The sequence below is a fragment of the Epinephelus fuscoguttatus genome, linkage group LG10 (assembly GCF_011397635.1).
Source record: "Epinephelus fuscoguttatus linkage group LG10, E.fuscoguttatus.final_Chr_v1".
Lineage (NCBI taxonomy): Eukaryota > Metazoa > Chordata > Actinopteri > Perciformes > Serranidae > Epinephelus > Epinephelus fuscoguttatus.
The window spans coordinates 29,629,438-29,642,380 of NC_064761.1; the positions used below are offsets into that span (position 1 = coordinate 29,629,438).

Below are 12,943 nucleotides of genomic sequence, written 5' to 3' on the forward strand. Positions count from 1 at the left end.
TTGGCGGTGTGAGGGTGACGGGGAAACAGGCATCCAGTAAAGGAGTGGGAGGTTATGATTAATGACTTTAGTTGGATTATTGCCACCATATTTTTTTAGACCAGGCCCGTTAGAAGGACAATCTTAAACAGTGTGAAGGGATGTGTCTGTCTCTCTTTGGTTTTCTCCATCTGTCTCTCTAAATAAACACATAAAAAACAAACATAAATTTTCCTTTTAAGGTGTTTGTCTCGTATATATACTGTATAGAACAGCTTCAGTGAACTTTGGCATTGATTCATCAGCATTCCTGCAAAAGATATTACCTCATTTGGTGTTTTTTGACGGGGGTGGAAAAAGCTGTCTAATAATCTGGTCCCAAATCTTTGAAAGGCATTGGAGGATCTTTCCACAGGCGCCTAAAGGAGGAGTAAGAGAAAATAAAAAGGCAAAACTATCTGGGGCACGATACAAAAACAAAAATTTGCAAATTTCCACATATCATATCCTCTTCTGTTAGTTTGTTGACTAAGTTGTTTGTTTGTGTTAATTCCTTATTAGTTCTTGTTCTTGTTAATAATATATGCAATAATAACAACAATAATAATTTGTATTTTTACATTTTTTGTTGGGGTATAGGGGGCAAACATGGGGAGCCAAGGGGTTGGCCTATGCTCGGTTTGGCACTGCCCTAAGGTGTAAAATTAGGCTGAGGTCTGGTGATTGCAAAGACATCACATATAATTAGTGTCCTCTTTTTATACTTATCAAACGGTTCTCCCTAAACCCGTCATGTCTTAGGGCTACTGTGAAGCCGTGCCTCGTTAGGGGAACAAAAAAGTTGTTCTTGGGTGCGTCAGTACACTGGACAACCAAGAAAGGACGGCAGAGGAGATACCCACACACCAATGCAACTGGGCTGGACAGACAGGTCCAGGTTCACAGGATGATATCAGTGCAAAACAAATATCAATTTATTTAGGACATCCATGCACAAAAACAGCAGCAAACATTTCAGCCCTTGAGCACTGATGATAGTTGAGGACTGAAATGTTTGCTGCTGTTTTTATTCACTTTTTATTATTGGTTTTTGCACTTTGAGCACCCTTGTTTTTAATGCACAGGTGTCCTAAATAAATTGACTTTTTTCTGCATTGATCTCAGCCTTTGAACCTTTTTTGTGGCTGTCCAGCCCAGTTGTATTGGTGTGTAGGTATCTCCTCTGCTGCCCTAAACCTGTCTTGCCACTCCTTTACTCAGGGTTTCTTTTAATTTGTTGCCCATCTGAACATCCTCAGCATGATGACATTATCAGTGTGCCTTGCTGGGCTCAGTCCACGATCATTCACAACACTCCACAGCACCTCTCCCCATGTTGTTTAAAGTAACGTCACACTGTGTATCTTACCTTTTAACTTCAACCCTCTATTCTCCTAAATAATCAATCAGAAGCACTATCCCAGGCTTGTGTTTAAAAGCTGTTGTGTGTGTAGCACTGTGTTTTCACTTAAAGATCCATAAGATAACACCTCTCCTCTCTGGCCGGGGGGACTGTTTGATTATCGCTCTCCAAAAAGGAAAATGAAATAAGAGGGATATTTACTTTTCTTCCCCAAAAGCTTTGATAGCTCAATTGCTTGTTTTCAGTGGCTTGTTATTATTTTTCAATTGCTGGATTGTCTGTTGGGTTTGGAGTAGCGCGGAGCAGCTCTGTGAGTGTTGTTTCTGCCCTGGATATACACAGAGCTGTCAGTGAAAGCAGGGAGAGAGCAGCAGACAGAGAGGGTCATCAGTAAATCTCTGTTAGTGCCTCAAACAGTAAAGGATACGTCCAATATTGTTCCAGTATGGTGTGTGACACATCACTAAGATATTATGATCCATACAGGCTGCCTAATGCTTTTTTTCTGGGTTATATCTTAACATGGAAACTGAGCTGACAAAAAGCCTAACCAAATCCTAAAATCCCCCTTTTGAAAACTGGCATCTGAGGAAGGCTAGAACTTAACTCAAGTGATTTCACTGTCACATACAGAGTATCATGGACTCAGAGGAATACTGAAATTTTCTTTTGGGTCTTGTCCTCCTGCCTCACCAGTGACGTCACTCCTGCCCTGCTTTATAAAACTGTCAACGCCTTCCTCTCACCTGGACTGACACACACCACCCCAAACACCAGGGCAGGACAGGGGCTATTTTTGGCCAAAGGAGAGGATCATCAGTAGATAAACTACGCACCTAACTTGGCTCTTTCTCGGGCATTCTCCCCAGCTGATCATTTCCACGAAAAGAAGATCATCACATTGTTTCTTTTATGAATCTGGCAAATTATTCTTACTTCTCTGGCATGTGCAACATGACCGCAGAGACGCAGCACTCGCCCGCCGAGGCGAGTCCTGTTGTCATGTCTCCAAATGTCAGCCTGGACTCGCCGCTGCCTCCGCCGCCTCTCATGCTGCAGGCCCGCTCCAAGGACAATGTGTTGATCAAGTCAGAGCCCCGGGGGAACAGTCCCAACACGGAGGATGGAGCCGCTCTGGGGCAGACTGAGGAGCACCTGCCCACCGGGAGCCGCCGGAGGAAGAGGCCCGTCCAGAGGGGGAAGCCTCCCTACAGCTACATCGCTCTCATCGCCATGGCCATCGCCAACTCCCCCGAGAGGAAGCTCACCCTGGGGGGCATTTATAAGTTCATCATGGAGCGCTTTCCTTTCTACAGGGAGAACTCCAAGAAGTGGCAGAACTCCATCCGCCACAACCTCACCCTCAACGACTGTTTTGTGAAGATCCCCCGGGAGCCCGGCAGACCAGGTAAAGGCAACTACTGGACGTTAGACCCCGCAGCTGAGGACATGTTTGACAACGGGAGCTTCCTGAGGAGGAGGAAAAGGTTCAAGCGCACAGATGTGAGCACCTACCCCGGGTACATGCAGAGCTCAAGCGCGTTTACACCAACCCCAATGGGCAGGCCCTCGTACCCAAACACCCTGTACGCAGGGATAGGCTCCGGTTATGGCTCCCAGCTGACTGCAACATCCCCGCATCCGGCCATGCTGCATCACTACCAGACCTCCGCCGGGGTCGGCCAAGGACAGCCGCGCATGTTCAGCATCGACAACATCATCAGCCAGCAGACGGTGGTGCAGAGCGGCCCGGGGGGAGACCTCAACTCGCAGGCGCTGGGGCTGGGCGGAGGTGACCTGGGCACCATGACCTCCAGCTGCTCGGTCACCGGCACCGACCCGTCTGCGTGCTTCCAGACCCAGACTGTGAACCCGTCTGCGAACATGCTGAGCAGAAACAGCGGGAATCTGTCATCCAACCTGACCGCAGGGTACCCGTACTCCTCCTCGGCCTCTCCTCCAAACCTGCCCTCCATGACCCAGTCCGGTTTCTCTCCGGGGAGCTCGCAAGTGTACTGCTCCGGCAACCGGCTGTCTCTGCCGGCCCTGCGCCCGGGCTCCTGCGCCGAGCACACGGAACAGCTGCTGGGCCTCTCCAGCCCCATGAACTCCTACAACAACACCTACATGAGACAAGCCAACTTTGCGTCAGGATTAGAGCGGTATATGTGAGACTTTATATACCAAGGAAAATCCTAATTAATTAGAGGTCACTTAATAGTCCCCTTAATGAGTCCATATGAAACACAGGTCTGGTATCATGACATAAAACAGTACTTTTGGGACACATATCCAAACACAAGGCCTATATTTTAAAGCTTCTATTATGTCAATCATTAAACGACAGATTTATAATTTCCTGTATAAAATTCGGTGATTTATTATCTTATCTTGACCGAGCCTCATGATAAAACATTCCTATTTTATGAAAGCCATTTTAGATCCGTTTGACACATTCCATGACTGTATCTCAGAGAGTTTAATGTGTTTTATTGTGCCACATTACGTTCACAGTTCCTGTGTTTTACAGTTTGTTTTTACATATATTTGTTCTATCATCAATTCAAGTCTGCTTTTTGTCATGTAAATAGTTTGTTGGTGTATAAAACTAAAGGATAAGAGTGTTATGATTGCTGACGACAGGTCGCCTGAAATAAATTCATTTTTACAGTAAAATAAATGTGGTCTTTATTTGCAATAATTCAGATGTATTTGTCAGTGGAAAATACTGTAGTTTGTATTATTTGGTTTTAGTGTGACTGCAGGTTAAGTTACATCAATCAGTAATATTGCATTTTCTTAAAATGAATCACATTTCAGTCAAAATGATAACGTGTCTTTATTTAAAAGCTGGTTGTATTATTGTTAATATTTAATATATTTAAGACCAAACAGTTCAAAAATATGTCCTGGTTCAAATCTAAATATTTTGTAATAACCAACCTCGCTTAAAAAATAAGACCTGAGGAATTTTCTCCTAGTAAAACAAAACAAAGTAAGGATAGATATTTTAAAAAAGATAAAATTAGCAGCATTGATTTGATTTGATTTGATTTGATTTAAAAGCCTTTTTGTTTTTTTCCTTATGGACAAAATGTGTTTTGATAAATAAATGCAGTACAAATAAGACACAGTACAAATGAACAATTAGACACAATAACAATATAAAAAGAACAGATTACTCACCATTATCACACATCAATTCAAAATTTTAGCACAGTAAATTAAATAAAAATCACAGGAAATCAAGGTTAGGAACTATTAATTAAACATATTGACTGAACTAGTCTTAACCACTCGCACAGTGTCCTAATATAGCACAAACGTTCTCATCGTTTTAGCTGTAGGTGCCTTTAAAATCTATAATACTGGTCTTATTGTCTAAACTGAGGGAATACACACTGTACCAACAGCAAAAACCAAGTGAGGGGTATTATATATGAATGTATATTCACTATGGACTGGAGTCCGTTACATCATCAACATCTCTAAATAATCTTTATCACAATTTAACTTGTAGGTTGTTTTTCCTCATAATCAATTCCTTTATTTTTAATTCCACCATATAAAGTTCTTATTCTATAACGTTAGTTAAATACTTTATTGTTACTTGTGAGGTGGGTGTTTCTCTGCCATTTTTATGTTCCAAAAATATTTTTTGGTCCAAGGATGCAGATACGCATTTATTTCAATGCTTAGCCTATTCACTAGCCTATTTCAACAATAACAGATCTACTAATTTTTCACTTGTTTTTATTACGAACTATATCAACAACTAGGTGTTATTCAGATTTTAATCAGCATTTTAATTCGTTTTCTCTGTTGAAAAAAGAAAATATCAACTGCTAGACAAACATTAGTCAATAAATATACATGAAATGGTTCACAGATAAACAAAGTTGTGATTAATATATCATAATTTGTCAAATGGCTTCACAAGTCATCTGAGGTCATGTAGAAATATAGAAATAAAGTGGAATAGTTGGTGTTGGTGACAGAAACAAATTGTCAAAGTTCCTTGTAGCACCTAACTGGGATAATTTTCATCATGGAGAGGTAATTCAGTGAACATAGATGCAACCTGGTCACATTCTGGTGTTCATGATTACATTTTAAGGCTGTTTAAAAAAACAAAACACAACTCACAACAAAACACAGATTCAAAAATATGAGAAATTCATTATAATGTAATAATAAAAAAGTTCTGAGTTTGTTTTTGCTCAGGTCATGAAGGCTTCCAGCTTGTACAGCTGCCCACTGCTCTCTGTGTGCACTCAAACTATTGATGCATCAGAAGGACAGATGGTGTAAGGGTTGTATTAGATTTAAACTTCTACACATAGTCTGCAGATAGTGTTCCCCACATCTGTTGCAGCACAAATTTGCCTGAGGGCCACCTGGTGGGTCAGTCCCATCATGCACATGATCAACAGGGATGAGGCAGGTACTTGTAAGTGAAAACTAAGTGGGGTCTTTGGTTTAAAGACGGTCTCTGATAAGAGGAACAGCATCTTACCAAACAAGAACCTCGACTTCCCTTTGATAATCTACGTCTATATCTTCCACAAGCTGGGATCATAACAGAGACTTTAAAGCATAAGTTAGTATGGTCAAATTCAAAAGCGAAGGTCTGCTCACAGCTAAACCTCATTACTTCTGTGTGATACAACTGTTAGTTCAGCATGAGTGAACACACAGTTGGAACTGAAGGAATTAAACAGGTTCACCACTAGATGGAAGCAGAAGCAAAATGTTCAGCCTGTGGGATAGTTCACAGTCTAACAAGGATTTCGTTTTGCAGTTTGTTGTGTTTATGGTTAAATACAGTTATTCTGCTCTGACTCCACTGCTAAAGTCACAGTTTACGGTTTTAAAAATGCTCATTTTGTATCGACAGGCAGGCTGGTTTGGATCTGTGCATGTTCCACACATAATCAGGAATAATCTGATTTTTATTACAGTATTGTGTTTTGCTGAACTGAACCGATTTGACTGATTTGAAGTCTTTAAAAGAGTTTTAATTATAGGAGGAAGCATACAAATTTGGTGTTCTGTGTCTTGCCAAACATTTTCCTGTCCAGAAAAAAAACTGTACACAGATGAAATTGCTAATTGTTTATGACTACTCAGCATGGATGCACAGAGTAAGTTTGCACAGAATTTGAGACATCATTAAAAAGCTGATGAAATGTGGGACCTACCTAATTTTCTTTACTTGTGTTGAATTAAATCTTTATCTTTTCGTAATGAAATGACAATAATGACAATAGCTGATTTGTTCATACACTATGTTGTATCTTTATAGCTGCAGCATGGGAGAGGTGCCCAAGTGAAATTAATAAAGTTGATCTTGAACCTTGAATCTAAAGCCACCTTATGTGCACAACCATGGAATAACCTATGAAAGAATTAGGAGGCTTCACAACTGAGACATTACCATTACAACTTATTACAGACAAAAATATTTATGCAACAAAACTCACTGTGCTGGAAATGTCTCAGTGTGACGTCATCTGGCCAGTGATCTGGAAAACAGCAAAATGAAAACAACAAGGATGCATCAAGAACTGCTTTTTTAAATTAGTGTTTCTTCACACAACTCTAAACATTGAAGGTGCTCCTGTGCAGCTTCTATCTATTCTTGACTTCACACTATTCGTGACAGTTTCAATGCTTTTTATGACCCTCTCAAGATAATTTTTAACCAAAAAAATTTAACACTGATTTCTGGACAGTTATCTTTTCCTTATTCAAGCATTGCAAGTGAGTGTAAAGGTAAGTGGTGTATATGTAATCCTGTGCAGAGGTAGGTTTTATGTAAGAATGTAGTTACTACAGTGAGTTAGCTTAATCTACACTTGCCAAGAGATACCTGCAAGTATAACGTAAAAAGACAGTATTAGGTTTAGTGGTAGGTTTAAATGAATGTGGACTTTCACACATAAGAGCTTTAATAAGTTCAAAAAAATGAAATTAGACTATTAAATGACTTTAAGGCCTTATATTAATAGAATTAGAGACATTTCAAGACTTTTTAAGGACCTGCATACGCCCTGTTTTAACGCTGTGTTTGAATTTACACTTGTTGTCATAGCTTGATGTTTCAGAGGATGTAACTAATATGATCTAATTCATTTTCAAACATTAATTCTTCAAGCCAAGTCCTCCATTAGATCATATTTTGGACCGTTTGTTTTATTTATCCTCCTAGTGTTTCAACATGCCTCATTATCCCAATCTTACACTCTGACTGGCAGCCAGTGGTGTAGTGGAAGGTATACACAGCTCTCTTTCTGGCTGTTTACAGTGTGACCACTTATCAGCCAAAAAGCCACCGGAATATTTAGGACAGTATTCCTCCTTACTTATCCACCTAGTACAACCACGCCATCAGCTACCATGACACAACTGCTGACAACCAATTGCAACTAGTGTCAGTAAGTATTGTAATGCACATGAATACTCCTGCATATGGTTAATAGTTGATATACTTTACTCTGATTTTTTCTTAAAGACATAATATTTTCATATCGATGTGGGGTGACTGCATTTTATTAACGCATGAACTGCAAGCTGACTTGACTTTAAACTTAATTTTCCACTTTCTCAAAATCTCAAAATACCTCAGCAGCCTTCAGTTTCTCAGCTGCATCATGCCCCATGTTGACAGGACACACAACTGGCCTTTACTAACATGTTCGGCCCTGTGAGGATTTCACGTCTATCACCTTGTCACCAGCAGAGGGCGCTTCAACACCACAAACTGCACCGATGAGACACCTCTCCACTGGGCCAACTCACGGATCATAAAATCCAAAAACCCAGTGAACCTTTGGAAACTTCCAAGAACCTGAAATGCCTACAGCACACGTTTTGTATGTTAGTTAATATAATTTGATAATTGATTAAACAAAATTATGGTTTTTTTTTTCAACCAAATCTCTTTGTAAAATTAAATAAATGATGCAGGTCGGACGCTTGATAATAAAAAGAGCTGTAAAATAAATACAGGCCAGTAAATTTGTTGCCAAACACACACACACAAACACACACACACACACACCAAAATGAGTGGGCCGCATGGACCATCTCGTGTTTATTGATTGGCTATAGATCTTTAAAGATATTCCAATACAGTATCAATCAACAGGTCCAAAGGCTCCAAAAAGTTCCGAGGATCTAGGGATAATAATGATAATAATAATGATGGCTGTGTATGCGTCAGGCAGGTCTCAGTGCGTCTTTTCTAGATATTAAAAGCCTGCTGACAGGCAGGTCAGACAGATCACACACGGCTCTGTCTATAGGTGGTATTCAAGAAGTTGCATGTGTGACTTGCACTTGATCCCTCAGTGGTTCAGTATTTTCCTTCAATAAAGAATATTTAGATTTAAACAAGCAAACAAAAAATCCAGATAGATTATGAAAACTATAGCTCCGTGGTGAGTAAAAAAAAAATAGAAAAAAAAAACACCAAAAACCCACGACAGTGTGTGCTGTGTGACCTCTGAGATGAATGGGCTGCTGATGTAAACGCATTACAATAACTCGGTGTTTCTGCACCGTGATGAACTGGAATGTCATCTTGTGTCTGAATGAGCCCGCACACATTCACACACACACATTACACATTGTCATCTGCTGCTGGCCTCTCACTCCTGACGAAGACGAATTGGAGCAGGTTGCAGCTGACTGTGTGCCCCTGTGTGTGTGTGTGTGTGTGTGTGTGTGTGTGTGTGTGTGTGTGTGTGTGTGTGTATGTATGTGTGTGTGTGTGTGTGTGTGTGTGTGCGTGTGCGTGTGCGTCCTTGTGAATTGTGCAGAAAATGCAGATGGATAGTGTTGTGACTTATTGACGACGAAAACACAAAACCCATGAGAAGTGATCAGGGAATTAGGCGACTGGCCAGAACCTTTGAGGAGGAATTCAAGACGGATAAAATCAGCCAGTTTATTAGGGACAGAATAAAGAGCTCCTTTTGTTTATTAAACACCTGAAACAAAAACTGATGAAACAGATCAAACGTCTAAACAACCATTAAAAATGATAATTAAAAGACTAATGAAAAAAAAAATGATGAAAGGCCAATTTTAGTGACATCCTGATATTTATTATTAACCTAATTTTAAAAAATTATGGGCGCAAATGTGGTGTATTTTATTTCTGAATTCAACAAGTACTGCGTTTGAAAAGGAACGAAAATATATAAAATAATGATAATGATAATAATAATAATAATAATAATAATAATAATAATAATAATTTCCTTTTAGCACTTGCCTTTCGTTCTTAGTCATGAGCTGTGCAGATAGATTTGACACATTTTTTTATAACTTACGTGTAACCATATTATATAATTATAATAGACGATCTGGCTCTAGATATAAATTTTTAATGTAGGCCTATATGTGCTTTGTTTGTGTCTGTAGACTAGTACATAAAAATCCAGCCATCGTTTTTTGGAGCACACCTTGCACTCCACGCGCCTCACACTGAAAAAAGGGAAAAAAGACATTTAATTGAGTCACGCATCCTCGTGTTCACAAATTAAATCGCTTTTTCAAAGATTAAATGCCAAATCGCACCGTTTGGTTGTCAGTGAGACTATTTTGTTTAAAACGCATTTTTTTAAATCCATAATTTTATTTTTTAATGGATTGTTAAAGCACATAATAAGAGAGATCTCCGTCTATAATAAGCAAATTAAGTGTTTAAAATATCAAGTTCATACGCACCGGAACACCTGATATTATCCACTTTATATTACATGTTGTCGTTGTTTTTTTATTAAGTTATTTTTCTTGAACGAAATATTTTTAAGATTGAAGATCAGATCCAAATATCACTTTTTACAGGCCAATTTCGTCCAGTTCCTGGTAACAGTGACTCAAAGACCACGTGACCAGCGTGCTCCTATAAATACCTTTTGAGAGCTAAGGAGGATAGTGTGATAGTCTGGCTGGATACCTACCCAACCCCGTGCGTAAAAGACATTTTGGAAAGACACTTGGATATCCAAAAGTAGCTTTTTTTTTAATGAGCTACAGCCTAAACTGATCACAGGCGGGAACAATCGCATCTGAAGAGGACACAAATCCAGACTGGTGCAAGCTCGATGATCTTTGACCGTTTCTTTTTTACGCCTGAAAACCAGAAGTTTTCTGCTCGATGAGAAGAACCTGGCGCGGCCCTGCTTGACCAGCCTCAGACGACCCGGAGTCGCCAAATCCACAGGTCAAAGAGTTATTTATCTTTTCAATAGATTCTAGCCATGTGTGAGTTCAGTAGTTGGAGATAAAGCCGCAGAAAAAGTCTGGTGTGGTTGTAAGGGGAAGAGGGCGAGTGTGTGCGAGCTCTCGCTCAGTCGCCTCACCGGACCAGAGGAGGAGGAAATCTGGGAGAGAGGGGGAAGAGAAGCGGCGTCTCCGAGGATGACTTTAGGGACGGATATGTCCGACAGCTCTGCATTGTCCGAAGATGTGGACATCGATGTGGTTGGGGGTGACATATCCGTTGGAAAGGACGGAAAGTACATTCACCACGAGTTCAACTTGGACAATGACTCGGACGATAATTACTCCCAGAACGCGGCCGAGAGAGCTTCCTCTCCCGGGCTCAGCAGCTCCGACTGCCCGTCAGACCAGATGGGGTCCAGCGCAGAGGTCGGGACCGTGATCGGGGAGAAATCCAGAAAAAGTGCACTTGTGAAGCCCCCGTACTCTTACATCGCTCTGATCACCATGTCCATCCTGCAGAGCCCAAAGAAGCGTCTCACTCTCAGCGAGATCTGCGAGTTCATCAGCAACAGATTCCCTTACTACCGGGAGAAATTCCCGGCGTGGCAGAACTCTATCCGCCACAACCTTTCCTTAAACGACTGCTTCGTGAAAATCCCACGAGAGCCTGGCAACCCCGGAAAGGGCAACTACTGGACCCTCGACCCGGATTCCGCAGACATGTTCGACAACGGGAGCTTCTTGCGCAGGAGGAAGCGCTTCAAGAGGCATCAAACTAACGAAATCCTCAGGGAGTCTGGTGGCTTTCTACCCGGGTTTGGATACGGCCCGTATGGATACAACTATGGACTTCAGCTGCAAAACTTCCACGCAGCCCACAACCCGTATCACCCACACCACACAGGTGGTTCATTCCCATTTCCTAACGCCCCCTGCACCTTGCCCTCATCAGCCTCCATATTCCCTGCGCCGCATCCCCTTCCCTCCCTTTTAGGGGCCGATTTAAGAAAGCCCTTCTACCCTCAGTTAAGCCCGTCTCTGCCGCCTCTCAAGACGGACTCCAGCGCCCCGAACCGGCCTTCATTCTCCATTGACAATATAATCGGCGCGGCCAACTCCACCGCCTCTTCCTACAGCGCGCAGCCGGGCAGCCAGGCGCAGATCCTGGCCATATTGACCCCAGCACTGGCCTCTGCCTCCAATCACTTGAGCCTCACACAGGACAGCATATTACAACCCGGGCCACAGGGTCAGACTTTCTCCAGCAAAACCCCGAATATGAACACTTGTCCTTTCTAAATAATAATAATAATAATGACAAGACTGAAAAATCTTTTATTAAAGCCAGTTGTGGCGTCGTCCTATGTGAAGGTAGGCTGTACATTCTTGATGAAATAAGAGTGTTTCTGCTCTCCCCATTTCCTAACAATGTAAGAGGAGAGATATGTTTATTTATGGTTTGTAAATATATGTATAATATTGAGAGACAAAAGCAAGAGAAACTCCGAGAGGGATCTTTTTAAAAAACAGTGCTGGCCTGCAGTCTGGCATGAGGCCTCCATTTGTCAGTGTGGAGAAAAAGATCCTGTTATTTTAACATAAGTTAAAGGTGTCACCCATGGCTACGGGGATGATTTTTTAAATATAATTGAGAATTTTATTATGATTTATATTGTTTTTATTCTGTGCGTCGTGAGAAAATGGCACTGTTGTTGTTGACATATAGGCTGACAGAGACGGCAAACTCAGGTTTTACTTAGAAAGCACATGGAGACAAAAGGGGGGGTTCTGACAACAAAAAAATTAACCATTTCCCACTATCACTCCTTTCCTCCCCTCACTCTCCTCTACATGGTGAATTTGTGACAATATCATTTTATGTCGTCGGTGGACACTAGGATATGTGTTTTTTTTGGTATAAAAGAGCGCATTACCTCTCTCAACCTTTTTAATTGTTGTTCGTTCCTATCTATTTCACAAGTTAATCTGTGAAACATACAGTATGTCATGTGTTGCCAATAGAGAGAGACACCTAAATGTTCATAGGTCATTTTTTGTTGTAATGACAAGAATAATAAATGTTTGTGAATTTGAAAAGAAAAACAAAATCGTTATTTTTTTTATTGCATGGAAAGTTGATGCGTCAGAGTTCACCAGAGAAGGGCCTGTAAACTAAACAGCAGCACATCAGTTGCATTAAATTAAATATACATATGCTGTTTTTGCAAATATTTAAAAACTTACAAATGAAAGTCCAAAGTTTTCTTTCTTCTTATTTATAAAAAAGGTGCTTTGTTGGTTTCCTTGCATTATTTTTTATGTTTC

General features: G+C 40.9%; 2 protein-coding genes across 2 annotated transcripts; both read left to right on the top strand.

The window, feature by feature from the left end:
* The first annotated feature begins 2,293 nt into the window (after positions 1-2,293).
* Positions 2,294-3,553, top strand: foxe3 (forkhead box E3). The gene has a single exon (XM_049588899.1). The coding sequence runs from the start codon at positions 2,294-2,296 to the stop codon at positions 3,551-3,553; it is 1,260 nt and encodes a 419-aa protein (XP_049444856.1).
* A 6,794-nt stretch (positions 3,554-10,347) lies between these two features.
* Positions 10,348-12,718, top strand: foxd2 (forkhead box D2). Its single transcript, XM_049588900.1, has one exon. The coding sequence runs from the start codon at positions 10,814-10,816 to the stop codon at positions 11,915-11,917; it is 1,104 nt and encodes a 367-aa protein (XP_049444857.1). The 5' UTR covers positions 10,348-10,813; the 3' UTR covers positions 11,918-12,718.
* The last annotated feature ends 225 nt before the right edge of the window (positions 12,719-12,943 follow it).